The sequence below is a fragment of the Channa argus genome, chromosome 5, assembly GCF_033026475.1.
Source record: "Channa argus isolate prfri chromosome 5, Channa argus male v1.0, whole genome shotgun sequence".
Classification (NCBI taxonomy): Eukaryota; Metazoa; Chordata; class Actinopteri; order Anabantiformes; family Channidae; genus Channa; species Channa argus.
Window position 1 is genome coordinate 28,481,161 of NC_090201.1, and position 22,152 is coordinate 28,503,312.

At 42.4% G+C, this 22,152-nt stretch overlaps 1 protein-coding gene across 1 annotated transcript; it reads right to left on the reverse strand.

Moving 5' to 3' along the window:
- Nucleotides 1-1,476: 1,476 nt before the first annotated feature.
- On the reverse strand, nt 1,477-17,262 carry fam83c (family with sequence similarity 83 member C). Its single transcript, XM_067504876.1, has 5 exons — nt 16,258-17,262; nt 12,870-13,037; nt 11,088-11,212; nt 5,289-5,525; nt 1,477-4,822 (listed from the first exon to the last, which is right to left on the reverse strand). Exons 1-5 carry the CDS (start codon nt 16,765-16,767, stop codon nt 4,057-4,059), a joined length of 1,806 nt encoding a protein of 601 aa, XP_067360977.1. The 5' UTR covers nt 16,768-17,262; the 3' UTR covers nt 1,477-4,056.
- Nucleotides 17,263-22,152: the final 4,890 nt, after the last annotated feature.

The window sequence follows — 22,152 nt, forward strand, 5'->3', positions numbered from 1 at the left end:
CTTCAGGTGAGATTATTCTAAAGCTGAGTCATGGACTTCTGGACTTCTTTCTTGTTGGGCAAATCAGGTCCTAACATCCTATTTGGGTCAGGGGAGAAGTGAAACCACTCTGGAGGATAAACTGGGGCCTTCTAACCAACTTCTAACCTCAGACCAAAGGAGCTACTCTACATGAATGAGTCGAAAATCGTTGATCCCTAAAAAGAAACGTCCAGTTTCATTGACTCTGCTCTGGAAATGGAAAGAATTGGAGCCTGACTTTGATTAGTTTATCACACCCTGGGTGACTGGTCCAGGCGGTAAAGTGGAATGAAGCACATGCAATAAGGACAGAAAACCTGGTCTGCGTCTACCTATTAACAGGCAGACAAGCTGTAACCATGACAACCCAACAAAAGCAAACTGACGTACCACAAGGACCAGGACGACGGATGTTCCCTGACCCTTATGGATCTGTGCAGCCTCAGAGCTTTAAAACTGCTCACATCACTCCTGCAAGAGATAGAACAGGACCCAGCGTTGTGACAGTAGATGTCACAAAACAAAAAGTGATGTTACACACAGTACATCTCAGTTCTGTTGTGTTGACACCTTTAGTAATTGGTTGTGATATTTACATTTATGATATTTGCAGTATTTAGCTTCAGCTGGAGAGAAACATTATCGTGGATTGTGAACAGTTTGTTTGCGAAGCCTGGACTCTGTGGTGGATCAGGTCCTGGTTGATCGGGGATTCTAACATAATGTAATCTAATGCTGGATTCTCTCTATACATCTTTAAAGCCTTGACTTGGTGATGTATAAACAAAATTGAATTGAATTGATGATCATATGTTTTATTGCAAAACAACAAAACTTTCAAATACGATTGCCGGTGATTAAAACTCTTTGTTCCCTTCACATAAAGACGTATTTGTGTCTCAGGGTTTTTGATGGACGGTGACATCATGGCCCAGTCCAGATTTGGGACGGCTGGGGCAAAGTCTGTTGGATGCTCCATTGTTTCTGTCCGCTGGCTTTTTATTGTGTCACATTGTTCATGCTGTGGCCTGTGACTCGGCCCCTGGGGTCCATTTCCTGAGGAAAACACACTGCAGGGCGACTCGGTGGGGAAAGTGTCAGCTGATATTCTTCCGCCACTGGCCTGCTAGAAATAGTCGCTAGACAATACAACGTGACAGGAGACAAGTTTAAATGCTGCAGGGTCAAATCGTGAACTTACGTTTATATTTGGATGTGCGTGATTAGAAAGGTCAGAATATTATTTTATGATCCATTATCGGCAGATCATTGAGCACTAAAGCTCAGAACACATGGACAAAAGTTCTCACTGTTGCTCCAACACAACAAAAGGTAAAACATTTACAAAATGCACTTTAAATTAAAGAGATCTGAAGCCTACGACCACGCTCTGCACAGCACTCATGTCTTAAGGTGCATTCAGACCAAAATCCACCTGGTGAGATTTACGTGGGTGTGACGGAAGCAGGACGGGACCATGAAGCCGTTAGATCAGGCCATAAACATAATCTGCAGGAGGAATTGTGGGCTGTGAGGTAACAAGGCCATAAACTCTACAGTTTGATGGCACAATAAGGAAGATGGTGTTTGGAAGTCCTCACATAGACCTGAAGGGGAAGTGAATGAGGTCTGATTGTACCGTAGGACAAAGCGGCTAAAGGCTGTTAGCATCCTACATGTGGCAAACTAATGATAGTGTAGCTGAGGCTGCAGGTGTTTAACAATAAACTAAAGTATTGGACAAATTGAACTTTTTTTATCTGATGAAGCTACAAAATGTCTTGTTTTAATCATTTCTTCATTCATTCTGACTGTACAAAACGTGATTACAGTTGATTCAACATTTCCATTTGGACCGACGTGGCAGACAAGACCATCCAGTTGGACCTTCATCGTGCCCCAAAATCCCCCATGAGATTTAAAATGAGATTTTCCTTGGATTGTCAGTTTGGGCCAAAGACCCTCATGGATTCCAGCCTCTCGTTCCCACAGATCAGAAAATCTGCCATAACAGTTAGTTAGAAAATCCACTTTTAACACTTAATTACAACTTTTTCAAAAATTTTATTAGATTCTTAGGTGTTTATCTTACAAATTCGGTCCAACTTAATCACAGAAATCTTAAATTTAAGTTAACATTCTCCAGTAAATAATGCAAAAGTAACAAAAAAACAACACAACCGTTTCTTTGACAAAATCCCCCAAAATCCTCTTCTATACAACATAATGTACATTAATCTGGAGGCGAACGGATACCTGCACTAGGTTTGGCTGGTATCATCACAAATCCATACGACAAAACAAATCAGTAAACAAACGCCAGCATCTCATTCATTATTGCTTAGGTGTCGACAGCAAAAGTCAGGCTTCCGTCCTGACCGTAGCCCTGTGGTGCAGAGTGACGACGAACGGCTGCACATCACCCAAAATAATTACAAAACATTCTCTAAAACATGATCTCTGGATGCTGCTTTAATCAACACCACATACAAATGTACAAGCTGAAAAATTAAGTGCATTAAAAATGTACAGTATGTGGAATCAGCCCTCTGCTCTGAAGACCTTCCTGTGATAAAGGAACTAATCTGAAGAGAACAGTAAAAGTGTCAAATCTTATTTGTGTTGAGAACAATATTTTCCACCTGCATGGCTTCAGTAAGACCCAGAGCCCTTCACACAGCATGTTTGTACAGAACTTCCCTGAACTCAGTGACAAACAGCAGCAGGAACATTGTGACGCTGCTTCTCTTCACCTCAAGCTTTGTTCCCTGTAGTAAACGAACAATGGAGGCATGTACCTTAATTAACACTCGGTTTAAGTCACTGGAGATTTTCAAACAGACTTAATGTAAACATTAAGGCAGAGAGATCAAGGCACGTGTTGTTTTCTGCTATAAAACCGGAGCATCGTGGAGATAATATTTAACCAAAGTGGCTTGAAACTAAAGTTTCTAAAAATATTTAGTTTATTTTCGTGGAGGCCTTAAATTTGTGCATCTTCATTTCAACAGATTCCTCATTAGAAACTCGTTTTGTATTAAACGTCAAGTACAAATCTGAAAATTAAAGCTGAAATTGCACTGAATTTGCTATGAAGTGATTTACATCATCCACCCAGTACCTGGCTGGAGATCATCAATACGTAAACCTGCTTTATTATTGTTATTACCATGACGGAAGGTTGGAGTAGGACCCTACCAACCCATATCTCTGATCCTGAAATGCTCCCACTGGGGCAAAGTACCAGATCTTTTATTACAGTGAACATGAACCAGTCTGTGGAGCCTCGAACAGAATTCTGTGGCAAGCAAGTCCACATCCAGCACTGTGGGTTGCTTCCCTATGGAAACGCTGATGAGGAATGGAGCCGTTACTGGCATCGTGGTAGTTCACTGTATTTGAGGAAAACGTTATAATTTATGACTTTATAATGATTTTAAGACATTTCGGCTTTGAAAAACTGTGTCCTTCCTGCAGTGCACTGAGGAAAAGAGAGAAAGCTTCCAGTAAAAAAACTGTTCTGAGGCTAAAAATTCACATTTGACCTTCTGATTCTGACATTTTTGCTTTTGACAGATCATCGTCCTCATGCCACCGCTTTGTGTAAAACCTAGAAGATTTTACAACAAACGTGTTTTTATTGTTGAAGCACATTAGAGCACTTAGAAAAGTTAACGCACCGATGATTTTTCATGGATTTCATTTTATCATTTTGGAATTGTAAAAATAGTTTGGTTTTTTTTATCATCAGGTTTCGTAAACTACAAATAATCCCACAAAAAGAAACAGCCCCCATGTACTGTAAAAGCCCCTCATGTGATAAAAGAGGCAATATGGTTTCAAGAATCACAGAGGAAAACTCTGAGCCAACATGGCTGTAATGGCTTCATATGCACCAGGCAGTGACAAAGACAAAGGACAGATTTAAAAATGTCCACGGAGGCTTTAAAATGATGGGAAAGGAGATGTCAGACGAATAAATAAAAACATGATAAAACTTAGTCCTAGAAATCCATCTGTGCCCCCCCCCCCAGTTTAATTTGAGCTCTTGAGCTCAAAGCGGCTGTAAACCGGTTTAGTTTTCTTGTTGTACTGGTTCACCAGGTCCAGTTTGCTGTGGCCAAGCGTCATTCGCTTGTGGTCCTGCCGACTTATCATCACACCTGGAGAGGGTGGAGGTGGGGGGCTCTGCTGGCTCTCTGGCTCGGGTTGAGAGAGGTCCGGTCCTCCCCAGGACGTAACGTTAAGGGGGGATGGAGACCTCCGGAAGTCTTTGCTGGTTGTGGGCAGGAACATATCTGAGAGTTTGTTGAGGAACTGGTTGGAGGGAGTCCTGTTCTTTGGGGTGAGTTTGGGGTCCATGATTGGGGTGGGTGTCTGAGTCTTGGGGTTTATGTTTGAGCTGGGGGCTCCGTGGAACATGTTCGGTTTGTGGTCATACAGCCCCAGCGCCTGGAACTTGGTGGAGGTGCTGCTGATGTTGGACCTCATGAGATCTGCCACGTTGGCCTTGTTCCACTCGGTGCCTATTGCCTGGTAGGTCGGTGATAACCTGTCAGAAACCGGAGCGTGATTGGTTCCTCCATTACCGGACACCCGTGGTCCCGGTGTGGTGGTTTGTACTCGTTCCATACCTCTCCTCTCGGGGCTGAGGTGAGAGGTGGTGTTGGGCTCCTTCTTGTCGTGGCCCTGAGTGACTTTGTAGACGGTGTTAGACGACATCCCAGGAGCAGCCTTCACGCTGGAGACGCTGTTGCTGGATTGGCTGCTGGAGTTTTCAGAGCAGCCTCTGTCCCTCTGCCTGCAGAAGGACAAAAGTAAAGAAAAGAAAAGCGAATACTGTCAAAATACTGTTGGTGATTCATAATGTACAAGTATAAAATACTGTATTTAAAATAAAACTTATTATTTTACAAAAAATGAAAATGGAAAATTAAATTACCATAATGTTATTATCAGTCTTTAAAAATAAAGCTGGCTTCAGTCAGTATTTACACCAAGTCAGTGTTGATTAAACAATTAATCTTTATGATTAGTTAATCGTGCAAAAGAATTCTTGGCTTTTACACTGATAAAAGATCAAAACAAGCAGCTGGATTAAATCAATATGAAACATCAGGGACATTCTCCATAAATCTACAAATGAATAATCAAGAATCATTTATTATGGACCGTAACAAATCTGCACTGATGCACTTCAGGAAGTAATTTTTGCAATAAAAAAACAACAAAACAAACTTGTCAGTGGCTGGACTCCACATTCGTACCTGTCGGAGAGTAAATCCAGCCCCATGACTGGGCCGAGCCCCATGCTCATGCCGGGGGTCATCATGGACTGGTAGGGGGGGTAGTAGGGCATCCCCTCCTCCTCTGGGTTATAGAAACAGTCGATGATCTGCGAGTCGGCGTACATGCAGCGGAACTCCCGGTCGAAGCTGTCGGTGATGCGACCTGAGAAGTGCATCACCATGTTGCTGTGCACCTGAGCCGACAGCCAGGTGAAACTGGAGACGTGAAGAGAAGGAGAAAGTGACGGACACAGCTTTAGTGTGGGAAAGATCAACTGCAAGAATTCAATGTAACGCAGCAACATTCAGAGACCCTCACTGTCATTGCTAAAGTAATTCATTGTATCCGAATCTGAAAATAACTGCATTAACATGACGTGCTCTTTATTCACAATGTCCACAAATTCTCGTGATTGTTAAAACCTGTTAATCAGGAACAACTGAGCTGCAAATTCCACAGCACACAGCATCACATGGACGACGAGCAGACATTATAAAACACTAAATGTGACTTAGACATGGTAGATATCAGCTGCCTGTGTGTATATTATCCCGTTCGCTGCCAGCTGATAAAACTGCAGATCAGCCTTAACTATTTCCTGGCCCGTAATGAGTCAGTGTGGTGACTCATCAGCTAAGAGGTGCACGAACGCTGAAGGAGTCTGGCTGAGCCGCAGGAAACTGCTATCATGACTCAACTGAGGACACGCGGGCTCAGATAAGATGAACATACTGTATGAACATGTTCGAGTTCTAATGAACAATATGTTATAACCCAGCACGCCGGGGACACGCGGAACATTTCAAATTTAGAATAAAGACGAGGGAATCAGCCACTTCACAAACAAAATCTGATTTTTATTTTAGCTAAGCAGCAACACTCAGGCCACTCTCAGCAAACAGCAACACGGTAACAATAAAAATAATATTAACGTGAACAGTGGAAGGATTATTAGGGTTCTGTGCAGTGAGGATGGACTCGTTCACATGATGAAACTATTTTCAGCCTTTATTTCAGGGGTAACAGTGAAGAAGCTCCTCGGTTGTGTTGTGGTTGGACACCAGGGCAAACTGTGAGTGTGCAAAGACGCAAAACCTTCTGTAGATGAGCATCAGTGTAGGTGTATTTATCAATGGGTTTATAGAGAAGCTGTAGATTCATCCCAAAACAACCGTATCCCAGACGGAGTACAAGTACGCTCAAACCAAGTACTGTTACAAGTACTAAGCTTGTCTTTAGAGTGAAGCAAAAACAGTACTGTCCTCTTCAGTCCATTGCAACGGAACAAAGAACGAAAGGAAAAGAAAAAGTCTCCACAGGAATATGAAGGTAAAATAAGGGAAAGTAATAATCTGAGTAATCGAAACATGAGTCTGACTGTTAGTAACTTGATCTGAAGACTTCAGCACAGCAATTATCTTCAAACGGTTTTTCCACCTCCACCTCCCTGCAGAGGTTAATGTGGTGTCGAGTATCAGAGAGGTTTCATGAGTACGAGTACAAGTATAAACGTAGGATTGGGACGGATGCCTGACGCTGGTTTCAGCATGTGGACAACACTAAAAGTACAAAGAAACTAAATTCCTCTTCATAAAGTTTGTTCCAGATCACAATCAAACTGAGCTGGTTTTAGGAAGAGATTTGTACTTCGCAGAGAGCAGGACAAACAACACAATTACCAGCAAGAGTCTATATGTCTTAATGCACATGTGGGGAAAGAAATGAACATGTGCTTTTAAATGAATTTGTGCTTCTGCACAGATACAAAACATTTTCTGTGTAGGTCAAAGAGGAGACGAGAGAAGTTTGACATAAAAAAACGGAACTGCTGTGCAAACATGTGAAAGTTCCTCATGCAGCTCAGAGAAACACATTTCAGCCTTTAGTTTACAAACTACTGTTTATCCATAATCCTGTGATCACAGAGGCACTTTAAAATCCATTTTACATGTAAAAGAGCGTTAAATGTGTGAATCCATATGACATGGAGACACCTTTGATGTAATTGTCCATGCTAAACACCTTAGGACCACCTTGTTCCTAATCCTGATGTAATCCTCAGACTGGCTTTTAAACCACTTCACTAAACTTAAAAAAATCATTCTCCTTTAAATGGAAATGATTCTGAGGCCTTTAAAAGCTGGTTAGAGACACACTGAGGCAGTGAGCTTGGTTCCCAGCAGCAAAGGAAACTTTCGTCTGTTGTCCCTCACTGGTCACCTGTGCTGGGCCCAATTCACCGGACGTTGAGTTGTTCACATCACATTTTGTCGCCTCATCACTTTCCATAATCGCCATAAAGCCTCCAGTGAGGTGGTGTTTGGCATTGAAATTCATTTACAGTTTCCCACAGAAGTTGTAAAACTTTAATCGTAGGTTATACTGTATATTCCATGGAAGGACAATCATGCGCTGCCAGACTCTGATTACCATCATATTGGTAATAAAGGTATTTGTGGATTGTAACATAAAACTGTCGGGGTTTCCAGTTAAACTAGCTCATCTCAGGAAGCTTTGTAGCACTTTGTGGGACTTGACAGTGTGTAAATGAGCTGAAATAATCAAAACAAAGCTGTTTGGTTGAGTCGCTCTAAGACCTGGATCTATGGTGGATCTTCAGCATGGACACAGTGCCCATGATTTTAGAAAGAAGTTCAGTTTTTCACTTCACCTCAGGTCATTTTAAATACACTTTATAGAAATACGCTTCTTAAAAAGAAACTCTGCATCTGGATCTTGTTGATATATGGTTGTTTTTCCCTGAGAATTTGTGTTCACTGACTCTGTTGTTAGAAAGATCACAGTCATTCAGTAATGGTTTATGGAATTCATATTAATCTGTCCCAACATTTTGTAAAATGTGCTGCTGGGATCAAAGTCAAAATGAGTTAATATTTTTCAAAACACAATTACATTTCTCAGCTTTAACTTTGATGCGTTTGCAAAACTTTTTTTTAAATTGCAAATGGTGCAATCACTGCCGTCTCCTTTTATTGACATTTTACACCACGTCCTAACTGTTTTGGAAAAGGGTTGGGTCATTTGATTTTATTTAGATTAGATAATGTGATTATTATTATTATTATTATTATTATCATTATTATTAAAAGCAGCTGTAGTAATGAGTTGTAGTAGAACTGGGAGTGGTAAGAGTTGTAGTGGTGCCATTATTACAAACCACCCACTGGACGACTTCCAGTTGTTGACAAGTCTAAATCATGTTACAACTACATTCCAGTGAGTTATGAACCATATATGAAATGCTAAACGTAGGCGTTAAACAGGGAGTGAGCCCGTCATGCGTGTGTTTTATTATCTTAGTAAAAATATATCTTTTGAAAATCACTGAATCACTGTTTGTTATTTGTTCTCAAATAAACTAATCTGTTTCACGTGTTCAGACTCGGGCACTGCCCAGGTGTCAGTGTAAACCAGCGCTTTCACTCGTTTCAATATCAGAAATGTGAAGATATCGTGGGGAGTGTGAGCTGTGCTGATAAGACAACAGTTGCCGCTTGGCACCGGGTTCGTCCTCACCCTTCATTCCGCACTCAGCAGCTTTGGGCTGATGCTCGTCAGCCTGCATGCCTGAGCTGACCCTACCCATGTCGTTGCCTCATAGCTGAAACCACATCTAACGCGTGGAGACAAACAGCCAACGTTCTGTCCCGAAGACAAAGAGAAAATAACAACGAGACCGGAGAGACTCTGACATGAAGCAGTTAAAGTGCAGCTATTCATCACCACTGGCAGGAAGTGACATTGTTGCACTCTCTCAACACAAAGAAAATGAAATCAGTGTTGCGTGTTCCTGTCTTAGTATCATCAAAGTTACTCTTTGCCCACACATCAGTGAGGTCTCTCATCTCTCCTTATCTTTGCTCCACCATTGTAGTCTTGTCACAGCGGACAATGATGTCACTGATGACATCAGTGTGACGTGTGCGACATTTCCTCCTGTGGGACCAAAGAACATCTTCTGACCTCAGCACAAGTGGAAATGGTCTTCAAGTGCTTGTTAACCCAGTTGTGCTGTTGCATTGTGGTGGTGGGTACTTAAGGCCTAATTTTGCCAAAGTTACTTTTGCTGATTTAGTTTTTTTTCATGTTTTTCAGTAAAAACATGCTCCACAATGTACTTGATTGATGAAAGGTGCTGAGATTTTTTTTTTGTTTTAAATGAGGCTCAACCAGACTGTGTGCAGCCTTAACCTTCTGACAAACCTGCTGCTCAGCGGTGGAAACATGCTGCTTACTGTATCTACACATCTACATTATTACACCTCAGCATACAGGTGAACGCATTTCAGCAGCAGCAAGTGCAAAAGCCCGACATTTTGTTCTAATGTCAGGTTCTGGAGCTGTTGCTTGACAGAAACAACCATTTTTCCTATGATACAGTGTGAAACCATATTTTACTTTATCCAACATCAATAAGCCACAGTTTTAACACCACCTGGTTCAAAAATATGATCCGTCTGTTGTAAAAACATTATGAACTAATAAAAGCTGATGTATCATCATGCGTTAACCACCTGTCAGCACATAAAGTGGATAAAATCAGCTCCACCTTCACCATGACTGACCTTTGACCTTTATTTTCACTAATGACTGTACATATCTTACCACGATTAGCAAACACACTGTTTTCTTAGTGTGGTAGGAAATTATGTGCAGGTAGGATTAAGATTCTTTCCACTGCAAAAAAAACAACCCGATGTCAAACCTCCTAAACCGCTTTACGAGACAGAACAACAATGTGAAGCTCGTGGAGATTCGCTCTCTGTGGCTGTAGAGGATGATCGTAGCCCTTCAATGGCTGACAACTAAAAGTGTAGCACCAAAGAGCTGAGGAAGCTTGTGGCTGCAGCAGCAGCAGCAGCAGCAGCAGCAGCAGAGTCTCTTCGCTGAACAACACGTCCATTGTTACGCTGCTCACCCACACAGACATTTGCAAACCCTACATGGCTTCTGAACCCGGCCGTTAGTCCCGTCTATCAGGAGACATGCAAACTCAAGGTGAGCACCCACAGGCTCCTGTAAAACCTCTTTCTACAGCCGCATGTGTTGGTTTGACTGATCTCAGTTCAGTCTGAATGTGTGTTTGTTTGTGAGCTGTGAGTCTTCATCAGGAAGAATCCGCCTACACGTTTTCTTACAGCTACAGATCATCAGTGTGTGAGCTTTTTATTACCATAATATGCTTTATTTAAGCCTTTTTGTATCACTGCAACAGCATGAGTTGTGCACATATACTGTCAGCAAATCTGCAGAAACCGTTGAAGCTCATAATATTTGTCATTAATTTTTGACAGGAAAAGTAGTTACGGCTCTGTGCAGACTGTGGGGGTGTAGTTTCATCATGTTTGACCTCACACTAGCATTACATTCAGATTTTCTCTCTGACTGATGCTCAGATGTTTGTTTTTGGAAATGTATTAAAGTATTTCAAGGCCATTTTATGGCCATGTCAAGTCTACAGTACAGAGATGACGTTGGGGATGAGGAATGGTCGGCCGCGTCTGGAATTTTTACAGCATATTTCGATTTTTCCTCCACTTTAATGTGTGTGATCAATGCACAGCACCGACTCTTCGTGCACCAGTGATTAAGGTGTTGTGTCTGATTCTTTTATATCTTAAAACACTTTGTTTTCCCTTTAAACTCTAATAATGAACGTGGATCAGCAAAGGACAAATATGAAAGACGCAGGACACTGAAAGGGTTGATCACATGGTGTGTGTGTGTGTGTGTGTGTGTGTGTGTTCCTCGCTCACCTGTATGAGCCTGCGATGACCTCTTCACAGTCTATGATCATAAACTTCTCCAGAACCTGACCGGTGAATTTCTTGCCGCTCTTGGTGCAGTAAGTGTCGCCGCACACGCCGCGGATACGCATGTTCTGCACAGGACACACAAACACATCACTGTTATAACAAGACACACGAGTGCTCACAAAAGATTGTGACAACAGATGTGTATTCAGCGATGTCATGCTTCAACAAAACGCATCAATGAATCCACTCAGGAAAATAACCCGATCTTTTTGTCAGGAAAACAGAAGCAGACTTAAGAATCACATGCGTGTGTTTGTGTGGTGCAAATTTGAATAACTTTGATGCACATTGTAACCAAACCCAATAACTGACTCCGAAATTGAATTTTTACAGTTCGAATGATGATTTTTGTGGAGGAGCCCAGCAGCAATGTGTAAAACAGGGAGGTGCGAGTATTTGAACGTCAGCATGAAACATGAACAGATGCTTCTTCAATCCAACAGCACGTCTTCTGTATTTTTTACTATAATTCTCAAGTTTTCCTGATATAACCTCACTGAGGCTTAGTGTTTAGTCTCGTTAAAGCCAACATGCAGAGATGTTAAACACATCATCTCTCAGCTTTATTTCCTCTCAGGACCACTGCAGGTGTGTGCTGGAGCTCATTCAGTCTGCAGCCACACTGATCATAAAAATCAGAATGTGGACACTTCGGCCTCGCAGCTTGGTCCAAATGACACTTGCCAAAGTAAATAACACACACACACACACACACACCAGTGTGACTTCTAGAGGTTTAATGTAGAGCCATGTGTCCTCCTGAGGCGGCAGAGTACGTACATTTACACAGTGACACTGCATCAGTTTTCAGCCAACTGACTTTCTGTGTGTAAACCGTTGGCGTCCACGCATTTGTTTCCCAGATCATTTCCCAGACCACAGCAGGAACTGCTCACCTCCAGTCATGTGTAAATAGTTACAGTTTTACTGCCCAAAGCTACAGTAAATGTTTCCACCCCCACGAGGTCTGTTCTTATTTTACACATGCATATTACACTTTTGTGAGTCTATTGTTTGACCTGGAGCAGATTCCACAAATCAAAGTGAGAGCGGAGAAACATTCTGAGCAGGAAACTAAATATATTTTCGAGTAGAGGATGACTTTAAAAAGCTCCTCACATCAACTGAGGGAGAATTTGTTGAATTACAGTCTAAAGTTAGAGACACTGATTCTTTGATTAGCTTTAACAGGTAGTTTTATTCTCAGTCTTCTCATCCCTAATAACATGTTCCTGAGTTTAAGGACGATGGCTGAAAGTCTTTATCACAGCTGACATGTGTTGAGCAGTGGGACGGACAACGTGGCATCACTGGTCAAAAATTAATGGAAATACCAATCATTTAAAATAATTGATCACACAGACGGTTAAACAACTGGCTGCTCAACCTGTGTTTGTTCCTCTGTAGTTGATACAAATGTAACTGGTAAAAACGTGGTTTTAATGAGCTACTGGGCTAATTTTTCTCACTTATCCATGACTATGACCTTCAGTCGGCTGGAAATCTGGACTGGAGTTTTGAAAACTCCAGAGGTGGCAGATGTACACAAACACAACACTTAAGTATAATTGCAAGTACTAAGTACATGCTGTAAAATGTTACTTTAAGTACAAAAGTACGAGAAATCAAAGTATTTTAAGGAGTATTTATTTAAATCGACTCAGTGTGAACACTGCTTCAGGGTGTGTGTGTGTGTGTGTGTGTGTTCAGTGCTGTACTTACACTCAGGTGTGAGTTCCGAATGTCGAGCGCAGAGCACATGTCTGTGAAGTAGCAGAGGTTCTTTTCGTCCAGCAGAATGTAGACGGGGACCCTGCGCTTGTTGGACGCTTCCATGAGATCACATAGCAGGTCCACGTCTGTGAACACGTCCATCACAAGCGCTATCACCTGCAGCCCAAGAGAGAGGGGGGGGGGGGGGGGGGGGGGGGGGGGGTATGAGACACGTCAGCATGAAGATTTCAGCAGTGGGGCCTCTTCAAGGCACAGCACTCAAGTTACTGCAGCTTTACAGACAAAACTTCACCTTTAAAACTAAAAAAGAGGCTAGAAGGAGACAGATTTGTCATGTGGATTAAAATAATTAGGTGATTGGTCAATTAACTGCTGCTTATTGGCTACACATTTATCCGAAGCTGCACTTCTGGTGCTGATGCTAATGAAAACAATTGCAGCCTTAATAATGTTCATTGTTTACTATGTCATCTCGTTACGTTTCAACCCAAACTACGGAAAATTCAAAAGTACCACAGGAGCCGCCGTAGTTAAAATACAAAAGGTGAAGTTACAACTCTGTCAGACGTGTGTTACTAAGGATTTATGACCAGATCATTGAAAACAAAAGATAATTACAGCTTCAGTAATGAGAACAGGTTTGCAAGGAAAACGATAACAAGGTCTCCTGAGTGTGACAACATGGCCGAGCAAATATTTGCAAGTGATGTTTCCCGGTTTGACCCGAGGCCGTTTGCTCTGGTTGGTGGTTCAACTCTGTTTCACTGCACTTTGTGAAATTAGTGAAATAACCCGTTTCATAAATAAACTCTTAACATGCAAATAAAAATGAAATGTTCTGAAACACGCACACACACACACACACACACACACACACACACACACAGACACAGACACAGACACAGACACACACACACACACACACACAGAGACATGTACAGACACGTACATGCCCACAGGCACACGTGCACATATGCGTGCAAAGGAAAAACACAAACAGTTTTTCCGGCACAGGTTTGTGAACTTCTTCAGAAAGGCACAAAATAGGAAAATTATATTTGTACCAAGGTGGAAAATAACACGTCAGTACTTTTGCCTAAGTGTACTTTTGTGGTACTTCTACTGGAGTGTTTGGTACTTTTTTAGCTTTAAGTTAAGTCTTAGCTACTGTGCAGATGCACACGCGCAATATAAAATCTAGTCAACAATTAAATGCAGATTTATTTTTGGCTCAAGTTCCACAGGTTACAATCAGATCTACTTCTGACACATCATTTACATCAATAATTATACTACAATGATATTATTTTTACTTTACATTTACATTTAGTCATTTAGCAGATGCTTTTATCCAAAGCGACTTCGTGAGCAGCTTCATCTACAATTTGAGTTGGTTAATTTTTTTATGCCACTAACTAAAGGATCAATTAGTGAACAGAATTAAATTCTGGATGCATTTTAAACATTTTAGACTTTTGCAGAAACTTTATGAGGCACATGTGGAACAAATCTGGACTGGACTGATCATTCACGTGATCAACAGCATCAAGTTCAGTGGTGATTCAAATGCTTTTATCAGTAACTCAGTATTCGAAATCACCTTTTACTGCAGAGTCAGGGAACTTAAAGTGGTACTTTTACACGAATTGAAGTACGATTGAGTATCGAGGTGTGTTGGAGAAAACATCAGTTTGAGATCAGCTGCTGGGCAGAAAGTCTTTTGGCTGACAAACGGCGTGTTGAATAAATGAGATGCTGCTGGTGAAAAAGAAGCCAGTTCAGCTCAGTTCAGCTCAGTTCTTGCTCTGGTCTTCAGAGAACACACAGCTGTTTAGCAGCCGGGTTCATTGCTGACGAGCTGCACTCACACGCTGTCATTTGATCGGAAACCTGCTGACTCTGCACAGACCTGTGAGAAAGAGGTCAGTGCTGCGGCCTCGTCAGAGACAAAACGGCTTCTGCGCGGTGTCGTGTTTCTACGTCGTTCAGGAGATTTCAGTTTTGAAACTCCTCTCACTGTGGATATGACAGTTGCCATTTTCATTGGACTGTGCGATCAGACGCATAACACAAATCTAATTATACATACGGAAGAAGGAAGTGTCTGGGAAAAGGTGACGCATGTCCAACGTGTGCTGGACCGTCTGCCAATAAACTAACTGTGTCTCATGTTTGACTGACATGTCCTTTGTTTAGTAATCATGAGACATTTGTGAAGTACTCAGAAATCACAGTTTACTCACAGTTTGACACCTGTTCAAAAAGCATCAGATTCACCTAGTTATTAAAAAATGAGCCATTTTTTGCTGCATTTTTACTGTTACAGGAAGACAGAGGCCCCAGGACGTGAGGGGCCCAACTGGATCTGAGCCTCAGTTTGAAGGAGTCACTTCAACGTGATAAAGAATCTGAGCTTAAGAGATAAAGTATAAAAGAAGCACAAACATCCAGATACAGAAACTCTAAAACCGAAGAGACATAAAAAGACCAAAGAGTGACAAAAGATGCATTAAAACAATTACAACACAGACACAAAAAGAGGCACAAGTGGCTACAGAGTCTCACAAAACAACCACAGAGAGACACAAAGGGACAGAAACATCCCCAGAGACATGGAAAACAATCACCACAGAGACACAAACTGCAACAAAGACACGAAACACCTACAAGGAGGACGTTTCGTTGAGTGTCTTAGCATCTAGCTCCCATTAACCGACATGTCTGTGCTTGGGGACCTGTCTTTCTGTCTGTCTTCAGCCTCGGTGCTCAGAGCGAAGCTGAGACGAGGAGAAGGAAGACAAGACGGCTCAGGCCTGCTGCATTTGTTTGTAAGCAAACCAGCTGGACCCCCACTCTCAATTACTTAGTAGAAGATCTTTAGGATCCTAAATCTACTTGTTCATACTGAGCTTTATGATTTCAATTGTATCCGTTTTATTGAATTATGACTCGTGTGCTTTGGCCTCACGGTTTAGCGTTTGATGTGTCACTTCAGGTGAGGACAGGGGGACATTATTCTTGTTGCTGCCCATCATTGGTGGAAAAACTCATAAGAAAATCCAGAATGAGTCACTGGTTTCACACAGTTTCCACCACGAAGCATAGAAAACCATTTAGCTTGTGCCTCCTGAAACTGGTCTAACATCTAGTCACTGTCACGTTGTGGACTTGAACGCGTGACACGCTCAGTGAAACCATTTTCACCACTTCACCACCTGAGCCACACTCTACCATCGAAGAGCATGTGTTCAGCTGTTTGTCCCCAACAAATATTTGATCGTGGACACGAGGAAAAAGCAGCCTCCTTCAGCTTTGCGACTGCTGCTGTTTCCGGGACCACCGGGGTCCACACACCCCACCATCACCCACTTCTCACCTTTTTGGCTTTGTTGATCAGGGACCTGATGAGGTCTTTGACGTTGTGGGACTTGTCCCTCTGAAAGTAGATCTGCGTCTCCGACGGTCCGTACCGCGCCGGGCTCTCCGGCCATCCGAGCTCCAGAATCGGCGGCTCCTCGTCGGACATCATGGGGAAGTAGGTCCCGGAGGTGAGCTCGGACACGGCGTCCCCGTCTCCGAAGTCGCGCTCGTTGGAGCCGATGCCGTTGCTCTCGGAGCAGCACGTCTTGGCTCCGTGCTGCGTGATGTAGCGGATCTCCAGCGGGGACAGGAAGTTGACCTCGCGCTCCTCGGTCAGGACCCTGCGGTACTCCTTCTCCCCGAGCTCCAGCAGCGCGTCCGTCGCCAGCCGCGCCGCCTCGTTGTGGCTCAGCTCCAGCGTGGAGACCTGCCGCCACGGGTTCCTCACCTGCTCCAGGCGGGAGGCGAGCTTGCCCAGGGGCTTCCTGCCGTTCGTGGTCGGCCGCAGACCGTCCGCGTTGATCATGGCGCTCGTGTGGCCAACGGTACCTGGATCCTAGCAAACCGTCCCCGCACCGACAGCCCGGTTAATCCTGTGACAGGCCGCCGACGGAAACCAGATCCGCTTTACTGACCCTGTTCTCTGCTGACGCGCCGCTGCAGAAACATTTTAACAGAAACGGAGAGAAACAACAAAAGATCCGAACAGGAACCGTCCGCAGCCCGGTGGCTGTCAGACTCCAGCAGATCCCCAGGACAGAAGTCCACGGGGGGTGGTGGGGGGCTGGGCGCAGAAGTGCCGCGATACTTCCCAACAGAGTGAGGATCCGGCTCAGCAGCAGCAGTTTGTCCGCGGTGTGAAATGGTCTTCGCTTCTCTGGTTCCCTGTCATGTCAAACAGGATCCGCAGTCCCTGGAGGGTTTTGTAAAAGACGCAGCGTCCTCCCTCTGCGTGTGTTCTCCGCTCACCTGTTGCTACCTGTGCTGCCATTGGTCTCCAATGCAGACGGGCTCCACCCTCGTCCGTCCGTTGCCACGCCAACCAGCTCATAACGGGTGGACGACTTCTGGTTAGAATTTTCAAAATAAAGCTCAAAGAAAGCGCCCACCTGTTGGCAAAGCGCCTCACAGAGCACAGAGAACTTTAGCAAGAGAAATATTGGACTTACACTTTTACTTATTAATTTTACCAATACGTTTACAGTAATAAGAATATGAATACTTGTAAGCAAGTATTTTCATACAGTTTTTATTACATTTACCACATCTGTAAAATCTCAGTTTAAACCCAATGAATGGATGAATTCACTATTTGTTGAGTAGACAAAGCCGTAATGTGGATTAGTTAATTAGTGGCTTTGGTCTAACAGGAACAGAGTATTTGATTCAGGGACACAAAGTCTTTTAGTGAAAAAATGTCACTGTACAGGAGCTGAAATATCAGCAACCACATTCATAAGCTGCAGCACCTGTTGAGCAATAGATTGATGAACTTAAAAAACACAAAGCAAAGAAATGAACAACAATCATTTGAGTCAGCGTGGATTCAAACTAACAGATGCAAATGTTAAAATTAATTGCATTCATTTCTTAAAAATAATTACAGTGAAAGCCTGAAACCTTCAATGGTACAAACAATGTTTCTCAACCCTGGTCCTCAAGGACTCTGCTTGTTTTCAGACTCAGCCTGCAGATTACCTGGATCAGGTGTGTTCAGTCAGTTAAAAGCTGGAAGACACCAATTCAATTCTTCTTCATTCAGTTTTTCAGGCTCGTTTTAATTACTGCTAACAGCCTCTAATTACTTATCACGTTGGGTTTGTCGTGTGATCAACAGGTGCTTTTATTTTGAAGGCGTGATTTCAGGTCTCGTGCAGAGTGTGTGGCGTTGGCAGAGCCCTGTTTTCAATGTGTCTGATACCTCAGATTTGACTTTAGTCCAAATCTAATGAAAATAATCAGTCAACTTAAATGAAAACAACAGCTTTTTCACACTTTCACATGAACAGAAGCTTCAGTAACCTGATGAATCAACTCTCAGATACACAAGAAAAATTGTTAATCACATTTTTAATTGACAGGAATGAGATCACACAGATTTTGTACAATAGGTTTGAGAGACAGTTAAATTATCTGTAACCTAGAGATGAACTTAAACATTTACAAATGAGAAGTTTTCAAAAAGCATCTTATATCCACATAAAATAACAAGAAAACAATTCATATTGAGAAGCCACTAACATGAATATAGAAAAATCACCAAATGTTTCTTCTAATAAGTTATAACTCCTCCTTAGGGGAACACAAACGTCCGCACGGTTTACGCTTGTGTGGTGAGTTGATCCATTCAGCAGGACAGATTCAAAGACTTCCACACATTTTCTTCAACATCCTGGACTCTAGGACGGCTTTACACAATGCACTGTACGGGGGGGGGGGGGGGACAAAACCCCTTAGAACCAACAGGATGCGTCTCTCTTTCCTTTCAAATGACGTAAATAGTTTTGGTCTGAAAAATGTTTAGTTTTCACTGGTCTTGATGTCACTTGTTACAGAATAAATCAATGGTGTCTTTGCCAGAAGAAAACACACGGATTGAGCAGATGCTGCACACTGATCATAACATTCACATTCAACCAAGTTTAGAAGAGTCTAGAAGGAAGGAATGAATAAAAAAATTAGATGTGACCTTGTGCTAAATGTGTCCATGACTTTGAGGTGGAGTGTGTGTGACACTGGCATCAGGTGCTGCTCATGGTTTTGTCCTGATGGCGTCAAAGGAAAAGCGACATGAAGGGAGGTGATGGGACTGTTGGAACAATTCAGTCATTCAAAGAGCAAAAAGCTTTTCAGACAAAGGTGAAGTTTACTTACTACATGTAGTTTCTTTTTAAATAAAGACCCAATAATTTAGTTGTAATCAGCTTTTCCTAGCAAATTACATAAATGATACAGGAAGTGTTTCAATGCTGTCTCGGGTTTCACATAATAGTGACAGTGTGCTTAGTCCTTCCATGGAGCCACACATTGTTTCTGAAAAAATTCTCAGGAAAAACATGTGACAAGTGAAAATGAAGTGTCTCTGTGAGTTTCGCTGTCACAGAAACAGAGCTACAGAAGGGATCATTAACTCGGCCTCTGCTCTCCAGGGAAACAGGACCAATTACTAGACCAATGTAGAATGTGAGTCCTAAATGGTTTTCTGTGATAATGGGGAGGGTCAGGGGTCAAACAGTCACCGCGTCCTCCCAAACATAGTGCACCTGACACAAGTCTTCCACTCAGGATAAAATAAAGCACAGACACAAACTGTTTGCTAACATATTGTCAGCATGGAATTAATGGACTGATTAATAGTTAGTGAGAAGACAACACTGCTTGTCTCTGCAGCTCTTTAGTTGATCAGTGAGGCCTGTCCAGCCACTGCAGGACGGCAGCATGGAGGTTCTTTTTTTAATTTAGCCATTAATAAATCTATTCACTGCAGCTGATATGGTCTCTGCAGGTTCAAGTCAAATCTAAGATTTCCAGAACCTTTTCGACCTCTTAGAATGAAAGTAAAGACTGCAGTGTGAAGGAGGAGACAAAGCCGCCATGTCCAGTACGAATAAATGGATTTTACAGTGTGAAGTCGGCAGCATGCAGCTGACTGACAGTTCATTGTTTAGAGCCCACGACTTGTTAAAATCACACTTCGAACAATTAGGCAGATGAAAGCAGCAGAAACAACCCAAAACCCAAAATGTGCACGTGTAACGACGACAGAACAATCCCTCAGAATTGTATAATGGTGAGAAGTGAGGCAGTTCTGCGTTTCAAGATCATTTTCATTTTTATTCTCAAAGATGCTGAGCGTACACAATAAAACGTACAGCAAACGATGATTAAATATTTAGCTGCAGATAAACAGCCGCTAACTTAACTCATCAATTTTTTCAGTAGCTTTTTGCTCCGAATACTCAAGGTCCTGATTTAGAACTAGAAGTTGATTTAACTATTGAAATGACATGAATGATAACTTATAACGTGTGTGTACAGACAGGACAATGTGGACACACATACTCCCTCCTGTCATCAGTTGTTTGGATGCTCAGTTCCCGTGTTTGTCTCTTTGTCAGGACATTACAAAGAGTTGTGGCTGTGTTTGTGCATTGGCCCTGATTGTTGAAGTCATTTCGCTGTATTTATTGTTGGAACATTAAAGCTCATGGGTCAGTCATCCAATACTTTTGCTCTCTTAAAATCTGGGCGATTTGATACAAGAGGTGCAACGTTCTGTGTTGTTTAATGGGTCAAGGTTCATCCAACCTCAAACCGAACTGCACAGAAATCCCCCTGTTGTTCTACAATCCTCCCGAGGCCTTTTGAAAACGTTCTCTAAATCCGTGACGTCATGTTTCTCGTGCAGGAGGAGGAGGAAGGCACATGATGTTCGCAAATAAACATCAACATCCGTGATGAGTAGATGTGAATGTGTGACTTAATATTTGCCCAGCGGGGTGAGGTGTCGGAGCTCAGACCAAACATCACGGCTCTGCGGCGTCTGTCTAAGTAAATATGCTGGTTTGTGCCGAGCGAAGCCCGACGCTCACTGTAAAGGGATTTCACTGACAAGCAGGTCAAAGACGCGGTGACCGGACCGACAGGTTCGGCCGTGGCCCCGCAGTGGGAGCCACAGTATCACAGAAAGAGACGATATGACTGGATTTCCACAGAAACATTCCTCTAATTATTTAAACTGTAAGAGAGTCAGTCGGACTGGTGGTTCTAGTTTGGAATATTTTCTTGAGGTAACAACACGTTACCGTCACATCAATCAAAGAGTAGCTGCTGCTGCATGTCGGTGTTTTTCTGAGATTGTGTTGTGTTGTGTTTCTGAAGTGTGACCCACTCAGGTGTTGTTTGCAGGTAAAGCTCAACAACACACCTGTTGACTTCATCCTTTTTATTTCAGTTTCTAGAAACCACATCAAGAAATGTGTAATGTTGCATCGATTATGGCAACAGAAGAAACTCATATTGACTTTATTAGATGTGAGTTTTCCTGTTTGAAATGAGTCAGCTGATATCGAGGAAATCACCTTGATGAATCACAGTAAACACCTGTGTTCAAGAGAAATAAACCTCCAGGTTCATCTGCATTGAAACCGGTGAGTCACTACTGTGATGCAGCACTCGGTGACTCGACCAACACGAGGGACGAGAGGCAGGAACGAGAAAGCAGTTGGGTAAACAGAGACACAATAGGATCATGGTGTAAATACTGTGATGCAGGAGACGGCAGAATTACATGGACGACGTTGATAAAAACTTACACCAGCAGCATCCGATCATCTCATTTCACTGTAAAAGTCCATAAAAAATACTAATTTAATGCTTTAAACATGGTTTTTATTTTTAAAACTTCTTTTCATGAGTTGTGTTAAAGTTCCAGTAACAATGTTATTTTGTGTTATGTTCACACAAGTTTAAGTTGTGGCAGCTTAATAAAATGGACCTGGCTACTCAGTTTAATTCTACCTTGAATGCAGGACTTTTAAGTCCCCGTCCTCCGTCCACTGAACACAGATCAAGTCGACACTGTGTGTTACAGGAGCTGCTGTACATGGCCCAGAGATATAAAAGACATTTTCATTTATAAAGAAACTCTTTTAATAAATGTCTTGTAGCCTGTAGTTCTAGTGGACAGATGGACAAAGGACAAAACCTGCTCACAAATTTATAGAATAGAATCAGTTGTATTTAGCCTGTAAACTGATGATCTTTGCCTATAAGCATTTTATTTGTGCCACAGGGAGGGAACGGCTTTTAGAGCTTTTCTTCAATGGAAAAACTCATTTAGAAATTTGGAGCAGCTTAATATTTATGAGTAGGCAACTTAAAAACATGTGTTTATAATGTCAGGAATTAA

Bases quoted from the DNA above. Each gene is read 5' to 3' on its own strand.
- fam83c (XM_067504876.1), bottom strand. From the start codon at position 16,767: ATGATCAACGCGGACGGTCTGCGGCCGACCACGAACGGCAGGAAGCCC. The intron at 5,526-11,087 runs GTGAGCGAGGAA...TCACGTCTCCAG, and splicing joins GTCATCGCAGGCTCATACAG to TTTCACCTGGCTGTCGGCTC. The intron at 4,823-5,288 runs GTACGAATGTGG...GTCCTTCTGCAG, and splicing joins CTGGATTTACTCTCCGACAG to GCAGAGGGACAGAGGCTGCT.